Source organism: Xenopus laevis, chromosome 6L (genome assembly GCF_017654675.1).
Source record: "Xenopus laevis strain J_2021 chromosome 6L, Xenopus_laevis_v10.1, whole genome shotgun sequence".
Taxonomy (NCBI): Eukaryota; Metazoa; Chordata; class Amphibia; order Anura; family Pipidae; genus Xenopus; species Xenopus laevis.
In genome coordinates, this window is record NC_054381.1 from 14,301,720 (window position 1) to 14,325,042 (window position 23,323).

Here is a 23,323-nt window from a genome sequence, read left to right on the forward strand (position 1 = left end):
TTGCTCCTGTATGGTCCAAATGTGTATCTGTTTTGAAGTAGGCACGCACTACTAGTCATGTAGGTACAGTATGGGTCAGGCATTGTATTACTGGGATTTTATGTTTTAATTGGTAGGGATGTCGCGGACTGTTCGCCGGCGAACTTGTTTGCGCGAACATCGACTGTTCGCGTCCGCCGAATGTTCGCGAACGTAACGCAACGTTCGCCAATTTGGGTTCGCCTTAGCTGGCGCTTTTTTTTGCCATTTCTCCCCCAGACCAGCAGATACATGGCAGCCAATCAGGAAGCTCTCCCTCCTGGACCACCCCCACACCCCCTGGACCACTCCCCTTCCATATATAAACTGAAGCCCTGCAGCGTTTTTTCATTCTGCCTGTGTGTGCTTGGAAGAGCTAGTGTAGGGAGAGAGCTGCTAGTGATTTGAGGGACAGTTGATAGTAAGTTTGCTGGCTAGTAATCTACTTGATACTGCTCTGTATTGTAGGGACAGAACTCTGCAGGGATTTGAGGGACATTTTAGGTTAGGTAGCTTTGCTGGCTAGTAATCTACCTTCTACTGCAGTGCTCTGTATGTAGCTGCAGTGGGCAGCTGTCTGTCCTGCTGCTGATCTCTCATCTGCATCTGTTCTTCAAACCACTGCCACCTAGCTGTGTGAGCTTTTTCACATTCTGTCTAAATATCAATAATAATACCGTCTCCAGAAACACCACCTGAGTGACGTAGTGTGATTTCTGCCCTATACAGCACAAAACGCAGCGCTGTGTCAACAATGGATTTTTTAGAAACATATTTGCCCTTGATCCCCCTCTGGCATGCCACTGTCCAGGTCATTGCACCCTTTAAACAACTTTAAAATCATTTTTCTGGCCAGAAATGTCTTTTCTAGCTTTTAAAATTCGCCTTCCCATTGAAGTCTATGGGGTTCGCAACGTTCGCGAACCGTTCGCATTTTTGTCCGGACGTTCGCGAACATTTTTTCCGACGTTCGCTACATCCCTATTAATTGGTGCTAAAGGGGTGTGTACGGCTGTCCTGGTAAGGGTTGAATAGTTAAAGGTGCAATGTTTGCCCAGGTCCAGCAATCAGGCAATCAGATTATTTTTCAAACAAACAGCTTACCAGTAGATGCTACAGTGCCTGCTGACTGGTTGCAATGGGTTACTAGACCAATAGCAAAATTTGGGCCTTTCATTATATATCCCTCCACTGAGAGTATTGTTTGAACTGAGATTCAAAAGAGGCCTTGGGATTTCAAGTACCCACACACCTAATAGCAGCCTGGGTAATTAACCTTACAGTATAGGGCATTGCTCCTCCTTGTTATTTATCTATCTATCTATCCATCTATCTGTCTGTCTGTCTGTCTGTCTATATGTATGTCTATCTATCTCTCTCTCTCTCTCTCTCTCTCTCTCTCTCTCTCTCTCTCTCTCTCTCTCTCTCTCTCTCTCTCTCTCCCAACAACTCCCCTATTGCATAAAAAACTGACATGTGCAGTAGAATAAATATTAAAATTAAAAATATCCAATCTATCTATAGATAATTTAGCAAATTGATCCATAAAAACAGGTTTATCATACCACCATAAATATCATTCACTACCAATTACCGTCTCATTCTGTCTTTCCTTATAGTATATACTGTCTCAAATCCCCGTTTCACCATTAAACATCAGGCCTCTAAAACACTAAGTATATCTAATTTAAATCGATACATTCAGGATACTTGCTAGCCATTTCTAATACAATGTTTCCTAAGTCTAACTGGTGCAATCAGTTACTTTACATTTCTCCGTCAGTCCGTTATGTGCAATAAACTATAACCTTTTTTTAAGTATTGTGTAAAATCCTGCTGCCCTATCTCTCTCTCTCTCTCTCTCTCTCTCTCTCTCTCTCTCTCTCTCTCTCTCTCTCTCTCTCTCTCTCTCTCTCTCTCCCTCTTTCTCTCTCTCTCTCTCTCTCTCTCTCTTTCTTTCTTTCTTTCTATCATCTATCTATCTATCTATCTATCTATCTATCATCTATCATCTATCTATCTATCTATCTATCTATCTTTCTTTCTCTCTATCTAATTATTTATCATCTATCTATCTGTCTATCTATTCATATATCTATCTAACTATCTAAAAATTAAAATTCAAGAAATGCAAGTCAATGGGCGACATATTTTTCCACCCACTGGAGTCTATGGGCAACATTTTCACAGCGAAACTTGCCAAATAATGTTGCTCATCAGGACTGACAGCAGCAAAGCATCAATAAATGGGAAAACTGGAAAAATGGGGAAACTGTTAAACTGGATTCCCCAGTTTGACCTCCCCAGTTTGACCTTTGTCTGTTTCCCAGGATTAGGCACTATGTCAGTACCAAGACACTAGTCCTTGACTCCAAATTCTTTTGTCTGTGGCTTCAGGCACCCTTTAGATGCATTTTTCAAAGAGCAACTGCCCAGAGGCACGATAGCAAAAGGTGCCGCTGGCTTATTAAATATTAAAAAACATGATGAAGAAGAGTTAATCCAAGTGCGAGCAGAAAGAGTTCAGTAAGTGCTGGTTATTGGTGCCCAGCCTGCTAGGGGAATTGTATGTACCATCATTAACAGGAAAGTTTGCTGAAGAACACAAAATGTCAGGAAATGCTGACTCTGTGGTTTGTTTTTAGCTTTTTCCAAAACAAGAATGACTGTAAGAGAAGAGCGTTCCGAAAAGTTCCTGAATTGTATCTGTCAGTGCGAAAAGTATTAAATATAGAGGTTCTGCTTTAGCACCAGCATCACTCCTTATATATTGTGTTATCATTACCGTAAATAAAGAAATATACTATGTGTAAATAAGATGGGCATACACTGACTTTATAGATGGTGAGTAAAGCGTGTTATTCTGATCAACAACCTTTATAAAGTCATGGACAAAAGTCTCTATTCTATCCTATTAAAGGTCTTATTGACTCAACCTACAAGTCATGCCCAAGGTTCTCTTGTCTCTCCAGCTACTGTAACCAGCCACCCTTCTTATCAAATTCAGCAGGAACCCCCCTAAAGTTTGATCATGGAGATACCATAAAACTACCACTTTAAACCACACCCATATTACCACAATATCATGACCACATTAATGTTGGTAGCACACCAAAAAAACATATCACCACATCACATTTGTGAAAAAAAGTTTATATCTTTAATTCCATATGTCTCCTCCTCATTACCTGTGGATAACACAGCACTCCCCCCCCCCCCCACCAGACCATAATTAAACACCTTAGGGGCCCGTAACAATTTTTGCAAATGCTAACAAACTCCCAGAACAAACACCTACCAGGCTCATGTCCCACAGACAGAGCATGGCACACTCAGGGAGCATAGGGCAGGCAGAGTATGGCACACACAGGGAGCATAGGGCAGACAGAGTATGGCACATACAGGGAGCATAGGGCAGGCAGAGAATGGTGCACATAGGGAGCATAGGGGAGGCAGTGTATGGCACAGATAGGGAGTATAGGGCAGACAGAGTATGGCACACATAGGGAGCATAGGGCAGGCAGAGTATGGAATGCACAGGGGCAATAGGGCAGGCAGAGTATGGCACACACAGGGAGCATATGACAGGCAGAGTATGGCACACACAGGGAGCATATGGCAGGCAGAACAGAGCAGGAGACAGGGAAACCTATCAGGACCACTCAAAGATGTACTATATAGAGTGACACAGTGCAGGTGCCCCATCAGCATTTTGTAAAAGGTATGAACAGGTAAACTATGTGGGCAGTTTCAGTCTGGGTCTCAGGTGTGAACAATAGAGTTGTCACAGGTGTGAACAATGCAGGGTTTTATAGTCTGAATTTGAGATGTAAACAATGCAGGGGCCAGTTAATCTCAGTATTGATACCTTCTAAATTTTATACAAGGTAGACTTTCATATGGAGGCCACACAAGGGGGGGGTCGCATGTGGCTACCAGTTGGACAGCAGTGACCTTCAGTATCTATCTCTCTATCAAATGAAAGAAGGAGAGAGAGCAAGAATAAGCAGTAGCACAATGTAGCAGTGCAGAGAAGAAACACTTTCCTGAGTAGCTGCTTTATTCCCTTTGGGGTTACCTTAGATGTCCCTGACAGCTTTCATGGAATGACTTTCCGTATGTGACTGTCAGCAGGCTTTCTCAGCTTTGTGGCGGTGCAGAGAGGCCTTTCACACTCTCCTTTCCTTTTACAGATCAGTATGTTTAGGCCAAGGAGGACTGATTAATAAAAAATGAGCTGCCCCTGCTCTGTATAAATATTGGAAGGATGACAAATTGCTTGTATCAGCCAGTTCTGTGCTTTGCAAGCCAGTAATCCTGCGCTAAACTTTTCACCTCTCTTAACTTTGCATTTATGTGTGTATTAATGTTTTAGCAGTATCTTTATACTAGGTATGTACACACGGGGTGGGCCACTTCTCCCGCACAACACATGTAAGCTATAGGTATAGGTGTAGGTTGCCATGCAGTTGGTGTTTCAACAACATAAACAGTAAATCACACAACAACCTTCCTGCCATGTGTTGCCTTCAATTCCTCCTTAAATAATCAAAGAGCCTCTTGAATCTGCAAAACGCCCGCGAAAATTCGCGGAAAAAATATTTTTTTCCGAAAAACGGCGTAGTTTTGCCAATTTTTCGCCGTTTCACGAATTTCGCGCAAATTGGCCCATCACTAATTAAAATACTTTCGTCAAAATATTTGTTACCGAATTTCGTTCGTTTCGTTCGAACGATCGAACGAAAAACGAAAAAAAAAAACGATTTTAGCGATCAATCAAAGGATTTTCCTTCAACCTCAAAAGACTTAGAAAACTGCTCTAAAAGGTCCCCATAGGCACATAGCACTTCGGCAGGTTTCATGTGGCGAAGTATTGAAGTCTAAATTTTTTTAAAGAGACAGTACTTCGATTATCGAATGGTCGAATGGTCGAATGATTTTTACTTCGAATAGAAGTCGAAGTAAATTCGAAGTCGTAGTATCCTATTCAATGGTCGAAGTATCCAAATAATTACTTCGCTGACCCCCTCTAAGCATAAAAGCCAAAATATTTATTGTTATTGATATTTTTATTACTCGTCTTTCTATTCAGGCCTCTCATATTCCAGTCTCTTATTCAAATCAGTGCATGGTAGTAAAATTACAATTTGGTCCCTAGCAACCAGATGGCTGAAATTGAAAACAGGAAAACTGCTGAATAAAAAGCTAAATAACTCAAAAACCACAAATCATAAAAAATGAAAACCAATTGCAAGTTGTCTCAGAATATCACTCTCTACGTCATGCTAACATTTAATTTAAAGGTGAATCGCCCCCTTTAAGACATTTTCAGCTCTGCAATTTGGCAGTTTTAATGGTCAATTATAACTGTGTGAATGTGTATAGGGAGTGTGTATGTGTGAATGTTATTGCGCCTCTTTCATCAGAAGATAAGAAATATTGTGAGTGTAAGTTCTGAGTGATCCAGCAGGCCCTATGGAACAATAGCAACGTCAAACAAACATGCGGCTGTGGCTGAAAAATAGATTGTGCCAATATTTCATGTTGTAACAATATCACTTCTTTGTGTACTAATGATTTATTCACTAAGCTGCTATTGTGGGAGACATGTACAATTGTACAGAGGGTGCAGGGCCTATTGTAAATATAGATATCCCTTCCCCTGCAGGCACAGACTGGAGATGAAGAATTGCTTTGTTATATATGTTGAATAATATAGAGCAGAGTAACTAGATATCCCTCTCTCTCTCTCTCTCTCTCTCTCTCTCTCTCTCTCTCTCTCTCTCTCTCTCTCTCTACTGTATATATCTGTATATATATTGTGCTGCTTTATGAACACCTTTATTATTATATGTACTAGCACATTCTTGTTTTGTAAAGGGGGAAATGATTGGATTATTTATCTGTTTTATCTATGGAGAATGGCTCGGCGAAGGGAAGCTCTAGATAATAGGTATGCGATATCATCCGTAATATTTACAGCAGGTATTTAGAAAATGGCCAATAGGAGTTAGGTATATACATAAAAATATAAAGAAAACTTAATAATATGCTAGGATACAAGTGGTAAGATATGCTTTGTGTGCCCAATAAGATATGCCTTCATACATAAAGTGATTAATGGTAAACAGGGTAGAATTCCCCTTTAAATTGTAATTTTGATCTTTTCGACCACCGGCTGCAGCCATTTCTCATCCCTGTCAGATTCTCAGTGAACCAGTTTCCCCACTGGGACACCAAGCCCTCATCTTGCTGAACAGACAGGTGGTGCCTTGAAATTTAAAGGAATTTAACTCAGCTATTCACTTTTAACTGTAAAGTGACGCTGGTTATGGGACTGCTGTCTTTGCTTAAATTTTAATTAAATGGTTGCTAATTATGAGTTGCAGAAACGATTTCTAGCTGGGTACACATAGGACGCCATTTTAGAGTTCTAGGTGGAGCTACTGCTTAGAATCAGTTAAAGGGGTTGTTCACCTTTAAATTAACTTTTAATATGATGTAGAGAGTGACGTGCTAAGACAATTTGCAATTGGTTTTGGTTTTTTATTGTTTGTGGTTTTTGAGTTATTTAGCTTTTTATTCAGCAGCTCTCCAGTTTGCTATTTCAACAATCTGGTTGCCGAGGTACAAATTACCCTAGCAATGATTTGAATAAGAGACTGGAATATGATTAGGAAAGTGCCCAAGGTGGAGTGGGGTCAGTGAACCCCTAGAAAGAAGGCAAATAATTCAAAAACTATAAAAAATAAATAAGATAATTTTAAAAGTTGCTTAAAATTAGCAAAACATAATAAAAGTTAACCTCAAGGTGAACCACCTTTGAAAGCCCTTGATATCTAATTCCTTTTAGGAATGCAGCAAATCCAATAATGTGGATTCTACCGAACCCCCGAATCCCCAAATTCGGCCAAATGCCAAAACAAATCCGAGGGGGAGGGAAAAAGAGAGCCACACACGCAGCTTAAAATTTTTTACTTCCTTGTTTTGTGACAAAAAGTCACATGATTTCAAGGACTCAGTTCGACCAAGCACAAGGATTTGGCTGAATCCAGATCCTGCTGAAAAAGGCTGAATCCTGGCCAAATATCGAACCGAATATTGGATTCGGTGCATCCCTAATTCTTATACTAACTAATAAGACTGTGGCCCCCTTGTGTCTTTAAACATAAATTCTAGAGACATCTGTTTTTGGGGGTGCCAAAGAATAAAGACTTGTTGGCTTTGGGCTTGAGAAAAAAAGCAGTGTTTTTTAGACATTTCATGGAAAAATGCAAACATTGTGCTCATTTAGACCGATCCAAGGACTTCAGCATGCACAGGGCATAGAGCTCCTAATGCTAAAATAAATTGCTGGCTCAAAAAATAGATGCATTTTGTTGCTCCCTTGACTCCTAGGATTTAAACTGTGCCACAAGAGATAATGCATAGAAAATCTCATTGGATACACTACAGAGACCTTCACAAAGAGTTTTTAGTCCAGCCAGAAACAAAAACAGAGGACATATCTAGGCCAGAAATTCATAATAATAAGGCATGGTTCTAGAAATGCTGAATATATATTTAGAATAAAAAAATGCATTGTAGGAGTTAAGTATAGCCATGATCATGCTTTAATTGGGACCTGCATCTAAGTAACTGTGCAGAAATGTAGAATATCTTGGAATGGGGGATGATGTAGATGATGTTTTGCCTAGACTACTGCTTTCATATCCATCCTCTGATATAGAATTCTCCATTTGAATACAAACCATATCTAAATGAAAATTCAGGTGGTTGTTGTCCACGGCCATTTTTTATGGCCTCTCCATTATAACTTACAGTAGTCGTCCCCAACCAGTGGCTCACAAGCAACATGTTTTAACCAATCCCTTGGATGTTGCTCCCAGTGGCCACAAAGCAGGAGCTTATTTTTGAATTCCAGGCAAGTGTTGGTTGTATAAAAACCAAGTATACTACCAAACAGAGGCTCCTGTAGGCTGCCAGTCCACATAGGGACTACCAGTAGCCAATCAGAGGCCATACTGCTACCCAACTCTTTTTACATTTGAATTTGACTCATGGGTAAAAAAAAGGTAGGTTGGTGATCCCTGGTCTACATCATAAAAGTTAATTTGAAGGTGATCTACCCCTTTAATTGTATAAGTCCTCCAACATTGGCTCAGTGCTACTCAGTACTACCTAGAATGTCACTTCAATGGGCCTCTGGGCCAACTTCAAATCTATGGTGATTCATAAACTGTCCCCTTTAAACTAGGGATGTATATGGAGGTGGTACACCTGTAGGAGAGATAACTTGCACCTCCAAAGAACCCATGTAACTTTAGGAACTAAATATGCTCTACTGCAGGAGCATATTGATATGCATGCCTACTCACCCAACAGCGAAACATCCGACCCTCAGTAGAGTTAAAAAGTAGGTGTTACACAACGTAGTCTATTATACTACTCTTAAGAATCTTTTTTTTTCCCCTGATGAGAGTCTATGGGGAATATTTTTCAAAGAGTGACGTTAATAGTGAAGTTCCGCCACTAGAGTGAAATTCCACCACTCTCCGTTCATTTCTATGGGATTTTTATAGGTGTATTTATCAAAGGGTGAACTTTCACTTTCACCCATTGATAAATACGCCTTTCAAAATCCCATAGAAATGAATTGAGAGCTGCGGAATTTCACTCTAGTGGCGGAACTTCACTCTTTGATAAATTTACCCCAGTGTCGGTTTGGGATACATTGGAGGGCTGAAATTGATGGACAGTTGAAATTGATAGACAGTTATCTTTTATGAATCCAAAGCACCATGGTTGGGAGTTACAGAACAAGGACAGCAGGCTGCTTGTGGGTTTGCCATCTGTTAGCTAACAAACAAAAGAACACCAAGTTCAGTAAAAGTCACCCAAGTGCCACGTCTCAATGTACCATGGTATTTTTCTAAAAAGGTGTCAGATTTCCAGAAAAAATTAGCAAAAGCAGTGACCTAGTTTTACATGTAAACATGTCACTGCCTTTTGTACACATTTTGTCCTCGCTGGAATTGCTGTCATACCTGCAAACAACAGCAGCCAAAAAATGTCAAGGCTGTCACATATCATGGATAATTGCTGTCACTTAGCACCTGAAGGCTTTTTAGAAAACTCTATTCATTGTAAATATTAACTTTTGTTTGTAAGTTTTTGTTGTACTTAAATGTAAGTAAATGCCTGTGGTATTTATATCCTTGCATATCCTTCATAATATTATACTATATTCCAGAATGGACCTAGCTCAGTCAACAGACCATCAAGAGATGCAACCAATAGGGAAATAGAGTAAATAGGGTGCATGGCTACTATTCCCACACAGTAAAAAAAAAACTCTATCAACAAAATATTTCTATATCTGTTAGTCGGGGGACATGTGTGGGATAACCAGTAGTCACCAGGGTCTGTTTTTATATCCAGCCACCCTAGACCCTTCTTACAAGTGATGGGTGAATCTGCCCCGTTTTATTTTGCTGAAAAATTTGCGAAACTCGTGAAACGGTGAAAAAGTCAATAGGCATCAAAATAATTTTGACACATGATAATTTTGTCACGAGCATCATTTTTTATATGCACTACTCTTTTGTCCAAATGCATTAAAGTCAATGGGCATCTGAATACTTTTGATGAGTAGTGATGGGCGAATTTATTCGCCCGGCGCGAATTCGCGGCGAATTTGCGCGATTCGCTGCCAGCGAATAAATTCGCGAAACTCCCGCGAAAATTCGCGGAAAAAATTCGCCGGTGTCAAAAATTTTTTTTTTCGAAAAACGGACGTCGGCGTCAAAAAACGGGCGCCGGCGTTGGAAAAACGGACGCCGGCGTCAAAAACGGGCGCCGGCGTCAAAAATGAGACGCCGACGCCGTTTCGCGAATTTTTCGCCGTTTCGCGAATTTCGCGCGAAATTCGCGAATTTTTCGGCGAAGCGAAACGGCGCAAATTCGCCCATCACTATTGATGAGCGACAATTTTTTTGTCGCTTCGAATTTTCAATACAGCCGCAAATCTATGCCTGGCGAATAAATTTGCCATTAATTACCTCTTACCTCTCCTTCTCCTGAAGAGACTTAAGTAGGTTCTTTGACTTAGATAGGGGTTTGGAGTTTGTAGTGGGCATTCTAGATCATTAAATCTGCACCCCCATACCAGAAATATGCTCTGTGTGTGGGGGGGGGTACATAGTTTTTTCCTGCATACATCTTTTTTGACCCTGAGACAAGCAGATGCTTGTGGTGGTAGGAGAGATTCATCAAAGCTGGTTGCACTAAAACAAGAGAGTTTTGCCTAAAATGGGATCATGGCTTCCCTCAGTTTTCCAAACCTTCCTCTCCATGGGACATATTAGGGTGAAAGTGAAAATTTGGAGTAGTCTCCCAAAAATGAAGATTCCTCTCATCATCACCAATTTACTAAAAGCAAAATACACCAAGGTTGGAGAATTAATTTCGTATTGGTGAAAATTCTCATATGCATAATTTCATCTCTTTTCTCCATATAATATTTCTCCAGTGAATGTTCTCCAATTTATTAAGAACATAAGAACATATTTTCACCAAGAGGAATTTCTCCATGTTCAGGCTGGTAAAGTAAAATTATAAAGATGGAGCAGCCACTTTTAAATCAACATCATAATCAACATCATCCCCTCCATGTTAATTCTCCATGATCTTCACCCATGTGTTGGGCTAAAATGGACTGATCCAAATGTTTGGACCCAGCTTACTGATTGGAAGACCTAATCAGTCTAGCCCAGGGATCCCCAACCTTTTGAACCCGTGAGCAACATTCAGAAATAAAATGAGTTGGGGAGCAACACAAGCATGAAAAATGTTTTTGGGGTGCCATTTAAGTGCTGTGATTGGCCATTTGGTAGCCCCTATGTGGATTGTCAACCTATATTGAGGCTCTGTTTGGCAGTGAGCCTGGTTTTATACAACTAAAATTTGCCTCCATGCCTGGAATTCAAAAGTAAGCACCTGCTTTGAGGCCACTGGGAGCAACATCCAAGGAGTTGGTGAGCAACATGTTACTCATGAGCCACTGGTTGGGGATCACTGGTCTAGCCAAACATCGGTCAAATGGGTATCTGGAAAAGTCCAGTATAGCAGCTAATAAGCTGCTTAAAGGTCAATTTGGCGACTATAGTAGACATTGTATGGCTAGCATTAGTCTTGACATGGTAACCATTGTCGTCTTTATCATCTTATGATGATAGAAGTTAGTAGTAGATCACAATAATGTCAACTGGAAACCATGGCTTCCAGTGTTTCCCAGTTTTTCATGTATTTCATGTTTTCATACTTCATTGTTTTCAGCCTCAGCAATGTGAAGAGTGGGTGGTGCCAGGGCAGCTCAGGGTGGACCTTGGATGTTTCAGCAGAGAATCTGGTGTGGACCAGGGCAGTGGGTGCACGCCAGAAGTTATTCTGTCTCTAATAGCAATCCAGAAAAATTATGTGTTATCTTTGGGAGGATGGACAACTAAAGGAGGATAGTAGTGGAATATTATAGCCATAGCATTAGTAGAAGCAAGATTTTATGATATAGACCTTTCTCCATTCCATTCTACAGGTATCCCACACTTTTCTATACCTCTTTCTGACACTCATGAACAAACTGTCATTTCCCCTATGATTACAGTGTCCCTTCAGCTCCAATGAAAGTTAATGGAGGTTGACATGCACAGATTCTGCTACAGAAATGAGTCTTATATTTCTGCCAGAAATTCTTCAAAGCAGAAAGTTTTGACAAGGAATGTTCCCAGGTGTTTCAGGGTCAGCTCAATACGAAAGTTTCCAAGTAATACTAATTGCGTGCGAGAGGGAAAAAAAGCCATTGACATTTACCAGTTTGGAGATATTTGCTGCTAATGAGCTCTTCCTGCAGCATCCGCATCGGCAAAGAAAATAAATAAATACGTGAAGGTGCCCTGATGGGGCATGAACCTTGCTTAATATCTCTTGCAATCTGCTGTAATAAATACTGCCTTCATGTTTGAAATAGCAATGCATCAAAGAGGATGGCTAAGTTAGAGTGACCTTTCATCACTAGTACAAGCGTAAAAAAAACAAGATACAATGCTATGTCTGTCTTGTAAACAGAGAAACCAAAGAAAATAAAGTGAAATAATATCAGGTTGCCAACAAGAGATCTTTATATAAGACAAGTCTTGCCTTTGCAGCGTGTCAACTCTGAGATTAAGGGGCAGATTTATTAAGAGTCGAGTTGTGTTCTCCATGAAAAAAATTGAGTTTATGAAGTTATTTAAAATTGATTTTTTTGTTAAAAAACTCAAATTGTTCAGGTTTTATTATACCCCGACCCTGGAAATAGCTCAAATCCAACAATACACCATCTAAAAACCTGTAGAGGTCATGTAAAAGTCAATGGCAGAGGGCCCTTGAACTATTTGAAGATACTCAAGATTTTTCGGAGGGTTTCCTCGAAAACTTGATCAATTTGAGCCGTTCAAGTTTTTGCCGATTCAAGTTTTTCCCAATGGCGTTTTTTCTTAAAGTAGAGTTAAAGTTCATTCCAGGTTTAAAAAAAGCTCATATAACTCAAAAATTTCCCCTTTGATAAATAACCCCCCCAGAGACAAAGAGAAAAAATTAGGTTGGTGCCAGAGAATTTAGAATTTTATAATTTTTTTTTAAAAAAACTGCCCCATCATGAACTACTTTAGGTCCATAACACTTCCATGTATGTGCCAGCCCAAAAATGCATGCTTAGAGGTTTTCGGACCAAAATGTTCTTGTCAATGCAAAACTGCCCCATTTTTCAAAAAATTATGGAGAAATTTAGCCAAATGCACTGGAGACTTAGTGTGTTTTTTCTGAACTTTTTTTTCTGCATGAAGTCAATGGGCATTGGAGTCAATTGGCTTTTTTTCTTGTAAAAAAAGAGTTTTTTTTTTTCTAGTACAGATTAATGAAAATATCTCCCACAATGTGAATTCCAACAATTCGCTCATCTTTTTAGAAATATAAAAATATACATATATTTCTGCAATAAATACAAATAATATATTTTATAAATGCATATATAAAAATAAATATAAACAAATTATATATATATTACATATTTTTATGCAAAATATACATATCGATAAATAAAATATGTTACCTTATATTTTAATATGTATATATATATATATATATATATATATATATATATATATATGTATATATATTTGCATAAATGGATATAGAAAAATATGTATATATTTTTATAAATATATTTAACAATAAATCTAAATAAAATATTTGTTTTTTTAAATGTATATATTTTGAATAAATAAAATGATGGGATGATTGCATTTTGACTAAAATCACAATTTTCCCTATTTTTGCATTTCAGGAGTTGGTGGGGAGCAACGCTCCTCAGCGGAACTGGAAAGGAATCGCCATCGCACTGCTAGTCATTCTCGTTATCTGCTCCTTGATTGTCACGTCTGTTATACTGCTGACTCCAGGTATGTTTGGCTCAAATCCATGTTTATTATTAAAAAAAAAAAAAGTTATATGGAGGGGCTGCTTGTAATTTCCTGTACAAATAAGGAGGTGCCATTATACAGTTGGGATTGAGCTATTTGATCATAGTTATCTTCATGTGATCTATTATCTACTCGTGCCATTGTATCTGCATGAACTGTATGATGTCAGGCAGCAATAAATACTAATCTACAAACAGTAGGATTCCCTAATATGTTTCAAAAGAGATTTTGAAGTCACTCACTAGAATTATCTTCGAGAAGAAAAAACAGGAGACTCGTGTAAAATGACAAAGCCTGGCCTAGTTCTTTTCAGCTGCCGTTTGTTTATTTAAGTTAATGTTTGCATTTAGCCATAACAAGTACAATATTCTTACTGGATTTCATGTGGCACAGCTATAAAACTTGACAGTAAAGAAAGTAGTGAGGATTATTCCCTAAATCCAGACACAAAGACATAACACTAATGATAGATGCTTGTGAAATTTCACTGAAACCGTTGACACTTCAAATTTCAAGTTTTAATCCAACAAACTGGAATTTCTGTTCGGAGTATTGACATAAATCACTTGTTAAAAACAAAGATAAAGCAGCATAGCACAAATGTATTTTCGGTGTAAGAAAAGCATTTGTTATTTTAATTGGATTTATGAGTTCCATAGCAGACAGAATTGAAAAGAAAGGCAGGAAGTTGTATGATAAACAGTCGTGCAAGGCAGGACATTTCAGCTCTTCTACTTGTTGGTGACAAGGAAAAAAAAAACTTTGGAAAAGTGGATTTTTTGCTTTTTAAGATCAGTTATTGTTTCCAAACAAGTAAAGTCACCACTTGGCTGACAGCAACTAGTAGTGGTAAATCTAAAGTAATGTTGTCATTTTTCTCATCCAAATGGCTCTTTGAATCTTTAGTTCGATGGGATTGTAGAGAATTTCCATTTTAAATCCTGAAGATTATTACAGATACCATAATGCAAAGACAGTGGCAAGTTTTAGATGAAACTCTTTGATACATATCCAAAATACGATCATTTATCACCCAAGACGCTGACAAAATTCTTATTCACTCTCTCATCATATCGCGTCTAGACTACTGTAACTCTCTTTTAATTGGCCTCCCCCTCCAGAGACTGTCACCTCTCCAGTCCATAATGAACACTGCTGCGAGGCTCATACACCTCAGCAACCGCTCCTCCTCTGCCTCGCCATTCTGTCAATCCCTGCACTGGCTTTCGTTACCTTTCAGAATCAAATTCAAATTAATGACACTGACTTTCAAAGCACTTCACAACTCTGCCCCACCCTACATCTCTGAACTCATCTCTATATACTCACCCACTCGCTTACTACGCTCCTCTACCGACCTTCTACTCAACTCTTCTCTCATTACCTCCTCACATGCTCGCATTCAAGACTTTGCAAGGGCTGCACCCCTCCTCTGGAATTCTCTCCCACGGTCTGTCCGACTTTCTCCCAACCTTCCTACTTTCAAGAAATCTCTGAAAACGCACTTCTTTCGAGAAGCCTGCCCTCACTCTGCTTAACTACCAAACGCAATACCACATTTCTCACCCACTTAATTCGATCTTGCCCACTCCCACACCTTGTGTATTACTCCCTTCCCTTTAGACTGTATGCCTATGCATAGGGCCTTCCTCACCTTTTTGTACCTGTATTGATTGTGATGTTTGTTACTCCATATATTCTATGTATGTAATTCATGTGATAGTAGTTGTATAATCACATTTACTTTACAGTGCTACGCAATATGTTGGCGCTATATAAATACATGTTAATAATAATAATAATAATAATAATGCATGTGAGTCAAGAGGACAGTGAGGTTGTGGAATGCACTGCCGGGTGATGTTGTGATGCTGATTCAGTTAATGACTATAAGAGGGACTTGGATGATTTCTTGGACAGACATAATATCAAAGGCTACTGTGATACTAAACTCTATAGTTATTATAGGTATGGGTATATAGAATTTTAATTAAAAGTAGGGAGGGGTGTGTGTATGGATGCTGGGTTTTCATTTGGAGGGGTTGAACTTGATGGACTTTGTCTTTTTTCAACCCAATTTAACTATGTAACTATGTAACTATGTAACTATGTAACTATGTGGTATCATTAAGTAACAATGGTGAAATGAAAATCAGTATTTTTCTTTAATTACATATTGTAACTGGAGGTACAAAACCTCAAGGAGTATAAACTTTAAGCACCGTGGTAGACAGTTGGGGGCAGATTTATCAAGGGTCAAATTTGAGGTGATGGGAGTTTTTTTAAACTCCCATCACCTCAAAATTCAATAAAAAAAAAGCGCATCCGAAATTCATTAAAATAGTCCATATTCGTTCAAATTTGAATCATACAAATTTTTCCAAAATTTTTCCAAAAAAAACCCCCTACGATTTTTCAAAGTCCACCATATAGATTCTAGGAGGTCCTCCATAGGCTAAAACAGCAATTCGGCAAGTTTTAGATGGCAAATGATCAAAGTCAATTTTTAAAGAGACAGTACATGATAAATTTTGATATTCAAATTTTTGATTTTTTTTCAAATTTGAATCAAATTTGGACTATTCCCTAGTTGAAGTACACAAAAATTTGCTCGAAATTCAATTTTTTTTTTAATTTGAATTTTCACTTTGATAAATCTGCCTCTTGGTGTCCTGACTCCTGTATGTTTAGATAAATATGTGCTGAGACTCAGCTAAGAGTGAGCTTGTGCTTTCTGCTAACTACAATGGGACAGGACTACAAGGGGTGGGATGGGACTACAATGCTTGATCTGAGACTGAGGTTTGATTGTGATGCCTTTATCTGGGAAAGACGTGTGGCTAACATGCAATGTGTGACTGAGTTGCTTTCTGCTAAACTGATGTGTGACTAAAATGCCTTCATCTGGAAAATATGCCTTCTGCTGACATCACTACTAAGAGCAATGTGTGACTGAGTTGCTTTCTGCTAAATTGAGGTGGGACTGTGATGCCTTCAGCTAAGACTTAAGTTGAGACTGATATGTTCTCATCTGGGAGTGAGTTGTGAGGCCTTCATCTGCAAAGGAGGTGTGACTGAGATGTCTTCTGCTGAAATTACATCTAACAGCAATGTATGATTGAGTTGCTCTCTGCTGAACTGTGGTAGGACAGTGATGCCTTCACTGGAGACTTAGGTGTGACTGAGATGCTTTGATCTGGAAGTGAGGTGTGACTGAAATGTTTTCATTTGGGAGTGAGGTGTGATTGTGAAAGCTGAACTGAAACATTTTGGTATGAGTGAGGTGTGGTTAACATGCTATCATCTGAGAGAGACTAAGCATGTGATTGAGTTGTCTTCATCTTAAATGACTAAAATGCTTTCTGCTAAACTGATGCCGGACTGCTATTCCTTTATGTGGGAGGCAAAGGTGTGCCTGAGAGCCCTTCATCTGAGAGTGAAGTGTGACTTACCTTTCATTTTATAGACCTGTGTTTGTGGATTTGCTTGGTTCATCCTGTGTCAAGAGTTTTGCATTTTAAGTTCCTCGCCAACTTTTGAGCTGACTCCTAGTTTCAAAGCAGTCCCAACTTGAAAAAAATGGCAGAAGAAAGTAAATATAGAAGAGAATGTAAAAAAAAGTGCAAGCAAGGAAGAAAAAGTTAATGGATTGATGTTGTTGTAACACCTTTGAAAATCACATTGAATGGACAATAAATCCAGACACTCGCAGAGTAAGAGAGAAGGAGCTCAGTAGCATGCTATACATCTCTAGTGATTTCCCATGAGTTCAATTACAGGTGTTATATGATGTATCTTGCATTATAGCTTGGCTACAGAAATTCTACCCTGTAGTTTTAGGTGCTGGTTTCCATTCTGTTAATTGGTTTTGTGAGTGAAAAATGGCTTGCACAAGTCTCTATTTGGATGTGCTTTGATCAGTGCTCATTGATTGATCATTTAAGGCCTTTCATTTGAAATATTTGAAAGTCATCTTTGTTTATAATGAGCGAGTAAGTTAGATATTTGCATGAATAATCGAGATTCCAGCTGAGGCAACTGATTGTAAGAGGAAGCCCAAATGTACAGTATACCCCAATAATCCACAATGATCAAGATCAAAACATTCTGTTGGTATATCTCCTACGTTGAGGGACATTATCACTTTTTATGTATTTTCAAATAAATATAATAGATATAGATATATTGAACAGTAATAAAAGCTGCATTTTTTGTGGCTCAACCTGCTCATACATGTAAATTTCTCCATGTCTGGCAAAGTCACCAAACAAGAGGCCCCTTGCCTGATTTAGCCACCCAAATTATAGTCTAAGTAAGGCTTGTCCAAATGTTTGTGGCACTGGCAAGTTTGATAAAATTTTGCAACTGCAGCACCAGTTGAAAGAGGACCACTTCTACAAGGTCTTTTTGTAGCCTTCCCAGTAGATACATATCTTACCGATTTTTGATCAGGACAATAGGAAGGGACATTAAGGCTACTTAAATGTTATGTAGACCCAGAGTGGCTGAGACTACATTGGCCATTGTTTGACCAGGCTTGTGTAGATGAGCATACCTGGGACGTAGCCTAGCTATCTCCAAACACAGCAATATCTCTCTTATCTACATTCTTCCGGCAAAAAATCTCTAAGAACAGATGCTAAACTAAAAAACCTTAGAGGGCAATCTGCTCCAAGAGTACTGAGCAAGGAGTGATAGAAGTGCTGATAATTTGGCTTTGGTGATGTTTGGAGTCTAGCGTCTAGCCTAGGGTCTAAAATCTTTATGGATTTTGCTATTTGAAATGAGTTAATGGAAGATTCCATATAATGAGTAAGAACATGAATGCCCACCCTCCAACACTAAAGAAAGTCAGGAATATCCTGTGCTTGTATAATAACTTCATGTGTTGAGTAGCTGAAATCATCCCTACTTGGCACAAGCAGGGTGCTGTCTCTGCACTTTCTCTTCTTAATTAGCGAGAGGCGGAAAAACTTGCAATTTCTTGGACATTGGCATTTTGCTACAGTTTCAGTAGTTACTCTCTATATCCGTGGATTACAACGGTTGTTTGATCTTGAATTCAGTTAATTCAGTCTATTATTAGTTTATTGGGTTCTGGATAAGGAACTGCTGGTGTATGTTCAAATATTATTTTCTCTTAGATAAGATATACTGAATATGGAGGGAATACTGAGACTCTGATATGGTAACGTCACTGTGCTATGAGACCATTAATGATAGATGTCCCGTAGCATATGTTCCTCCAGTTAATTGATTCTGAATAGTTGTTAAAGATAACACATGATCCATAAAAATATTACGATAAGAGGGAAATGCTTCAAAGTTTAAAGCAGAAGTACTGTTACAGACTATAGTAGCAGATAAAGTGTCACATGCAGAGCAGAACCTGCTGGTGATATCTAATCCCTCAATTTTAATTTAGCACCTTCTTCAGTATTTTAACTGCTGGCAATTCCTTTTTGTTATTTGTGTTGAGATCACTCATCGCTGCTTTTTTTCATCAACAAAAAATGCGATAATATAATACAGAATACTCGAGACCTGGAGGGGTCTATTAGTAATTTTGATAAACATACCTTAAGTCTACTTAAGAATAATTTAAACAATCATTTAACCAAATATGATTGTTTTGCCTCCAAAAATAATTAATTATATCTTAGTTAGGATCGGTTGCATTCATATAGAGAAAAAGGAAATATTTTTTAATAATTTTAATTTTAGGTATGGGACCTGTTATCCAGAATGTTTGAGACCTGGTGTAAATGGGATAAGGGGTCTTACCCTAATTTGGATCACCATACTTTGACTACTAAAAAATCATTAAAATATTATTTAAACTCAATAGGGTTGTTTTGCCTCCAATAAGGAATCTGAGTTGAGATCAAGCACAATGTACCGTTTTATTATTAAAAAGAAGAAAAGAGAAAAAACAAAATCAATTTTAAAATTTTAAAACTTATTTTTTTAAATTGGGAGATGACCTTACTGTAAATCAGAGCTTTCTGCTGGATAATGGGTTTTTGGGTAACAAAGCTTATACCTGTATTTGATTAAAATTGAATTCATGGGAGATAAGATAACTTTCAATTCAATGTTTTCTGAGTAAAGGGGATAATGGATCCCATGGCTCCAACTGTAATGAAACATAAAAGAAAGAGGTTTGACTGTGTAAGAAAGGGGTAGGGTAGGTAAAGGAGTAGGTGTTCCTGGAGGGAGTAGTAATGGCCAGAAGCTGATAAGATCAAGTAGAGTTTTAGGAAGGATGGGATTAGTAGAGGTGGTCCTTAACAGACGTTGACAGCTTTTTCTGGGCATCCACATCCACACTTCATATTCTTCTTCTTATTGCCATGACCTGATGGGTGGAATGTCTGCCAGGGAATTGAGTTGAATAGCACCTGGGTGGTCACTGGTCTCCATGGGGCTTAGGGAGGCAGGTGCTTGTCTATGGTTATCTGCTTTTACCTGCCCACCTGATGTAGCTACAGAAGGTGTCCAGCATGGCAGGTCATCCATTTTATTGACTGTTAAGTATATTATTTACTCTGATAAGGGTCCAGAATCATGCAGTGAAGCAATCAATGGGTTTCAGCTAGGATCCTCATGAGTAGGTAGTCCATTATGTCCTCAAAACATTTCCAGCCAAGTTCATGTATGGTAGCTGTTACAACCAGAGAGGATCGCAGCACAAAAGTGGCTTTTATACACGTATATGCCAATATTTACACATGCACGCTAAGGCAATTTGCAAATTTGCACTGCTATGTACTGTACTAGGATGAGATATAGACAAAGTGTTCACATATTCATGAATAATACAGGCAGCCAAACAATGCTACGTACACTACTTCTAAATGAGCTAATTAACCAGAATTTGCATAGGAACCATCACAGGAGAAAAGTCTTTCATCTTGTTTAATGGAAACGCTGATAGATGACATCCATTAATTTTAGCATTAATCGCCCTGCCTGCTGCTTATTGGTGCTTAGTCCATCCTGGCCACTCACACACTTTCCTTTTTACTTCTGGCAGAACATTCAAAAGCATGAGAAAACTCATGATATCATTACGTAATCATTTGTTAATATATCTTCTAAATATGTTAACCCTGTAACTGCTAAAGGCTATGGCACACAGGGCATTTAAAGTTGGCACAGACATCGAAAAGCTCATTAATCACCAGATTTGGCTTCCCAGTTGGAGTATGTAAAGAATATTAATCGGAGATAATCATGCTGGTTTAACATGTTTCCAGAGATTAGATCACATACCTGCTTTATTAACTGTGTTATTTGGGTTCTTTTTAGTAAATTTTGAAGGCTAAATAAAAGTAATTTCCATTCAAGGACACCACAATGAGACCAAAATAACCCCAGGGAAAGCTGCCGAACCCCCATTTTTAAATTGAAATGGAATGTGACCAGTTGGCCATTCCTCACGATGGTAATCTAGATACTACATTCCAATTGCATTTTCCATTTCTGATGTCTAGATTAGATCTAGATTGGATATCTATACATAATGACATTCATTTGTGCCATACAATACTCTTCGACAGCTTTCATAGCCTGGGATTCATTTCACTATGGTTCCTTTGCTGTTTGTAAAATACTGTAAAAATACTGCCAGTGGGCCCTTCAGACAAATGCACAAAGCACAATGTGATATAGAGAAGGTAAAATATGAGTTTGTTTGTTGTATTCTTGTTGTACTCTCCAGAATGGAGAGCAAAGACCTGAACTTCCCCCTTAAAGGAGAAGGAAACCTAGTCGGCGCAAAAACCCTCCCCCCCTCCCGTGTGTTGCCCACCCTCCCTCCTGGCCTACCCATCCCGCTGGGCAAATGCCCCTAACTTGTTACTTACCCTTCATTGGCTTTGTTTTCACCATGTTTTTGTAGAATAGGTATGAGAGAACTTCTCCATTTTGCTTTGCCGAGAAATTTGCGAAACCACGAAATTGCAAAATGGGACTACATTTCACCAAATATATTGGGTTGGTTGGATTTGCTTTCACCAAGGATTTTTTTTAAAGTTAGAGTGAATGGGCTTTTTTACTCTTGATTTTTTTTCAGCAAAACAAAATACATGGCAAAGTTTTAGCACAGATTTGCAAAAATTTCCAGCACTCGGAAAACGTGAATCTGTATCAGGTACAAAAAAGTACTCGTCCCTAGTTGTGAGGTACAGGGTGCAAGTATGACCCAGATGAAAATGCTTTCTGAATGAATACTATGAGGCATGATTTAGTACTTGCACCTGTGTCATTACAAATGAGGCCCACAATATCTGTAATGCACTATGGAATATGTTGGTGCCATAAAAATAAAGCATAATAATAATTTACCTGTTCAAATCTTAAATCTCTCAATTTGGTCTGGAAAGATACTTCTAGCTGAGCAATGGTGCAGTTAAAATTGACCTGGGATGGGGACCAGGAAGGGGTGTTAGTTTGAATGCTAAACAAATTCCTCTAAGTCTAGACTGTGTTCGTATCACTTTAAGAAGTAGGCGGGACTAGAACTCTATCATGGCAGCTTACATTCCTGATTACAATAGTCACTTATGTGTGAATAAAATGAACACAAACACATTTAATCTATTTTCCTTTAATCCTCAATTCCTAAAAAATACATCAGAGATGTGAAAAGTGCCTCTTTTACCTATGTTTTAAGCTCTGCTCTGTAATGGCGCTACAGCTGTGACATTATTGGTCAAGACAATGACGATTAATTGAAGCTGATGTTAAATGTGTAATTTTCTAACGTTCCATCTGTTGCCTGATGTTTATTTCCCATAACTGCCAGACATGGATTTTTATGGAGCATTTTGCAAACCTTTTTATTAGTTCTTGCGGCTTAATAAACAGATTTTTATTGAACGGATATCAGCATAAAATGGAAATATCTCACACAATAACACAGACAGCTATGAAATATGGGTTTTTTGAATCATCGTACTCGCTATTATGCGTTTGCCCATTATTTTTTACCATTTACTTTTTATCCCAACTATTCTGCTTTTTGGTTTAACCGAAAACTGCTTAAAGGGATATTTTCATTAAAGGGATTCCTGTCTGGCAGTATCCTTGAACACTCAACATTAAAGCAGTCTCACAAGATGCATGGGCGCCATTCTTTGAAAGATTATTTTACATTTACTACTCTGTTACCTAAAAAGGAAATCTGGTCAAATGTTCAATTCCCCCTGTAGTTAGAGCTACTGTATCTATCTATACTACTGTGTCTATCTATACTACTGTGTCTATCTATACTACTGTGTCTATCTATACTACTGTGTCTATCTATACTACTGTGTCTATCTATACTACTGTGTCTATCTATACTACTGTGTCTATCTATACTACTGTGTCTATCTATACTACTGTATCTATCTATACTACTGTGTCTATCTATACTACTGTATCTATCTATACTACTGTGTCTATCTATACTACTGTATCTATCTATACTACTGTATCTATCTATACTACTGTGTCTATCTATTAGGGAAGCACCAAGGAATCCCTAAATCCTTTGGGAAAGATTTGGCCGAATACCAAAACAAATCCGAATCCTAATTTGCATGTGCAAATTAAGGGTGGGAAAAGAAAAAGTGTGAACGTTTTTTTCACTTGTTTTGTGATGAAAAGTCACATGATTTCCCTCCCTGCCTCTAATTTACATATGCAAATTAGGATTCGGTTTTGGTTTTGCCAGACACCAGGATTCGACTGAATCCTGCTGAAAAAGGCCAAATCCTAACTGAATCCCGAACAGAATCCTG

The 23,323-nt window shown here is 38.5% G+C and overlaps 1 protein-coding gene across 4 annotated transcripts in view; it reads left to right on the forward strand.

The window, feature by feature from the left end:
- LOC108718466 (dipeptidyl aminopeptidase-like protein 6) overlaps positions 1-23,323 on the forward strand; it is an 883,060-nt gene that overhangs the window by 635,690 nt on the left and 224,047 nt on the right. For all 4 annotated transcript variants that reach the window (XM_041565794.1, XM_041565795.1, XM_041565793.1 and 1 more), the window contains exon 2: positions 13,400-13,514. In XM_041565794.1, the coding sequence (XP_041421728.1) occupies positions 13,400-13,514 (115 nt within the window). The remainder of the gene's footprint in view (positions 1-13,399; positions 13,515-23,323) is intronic.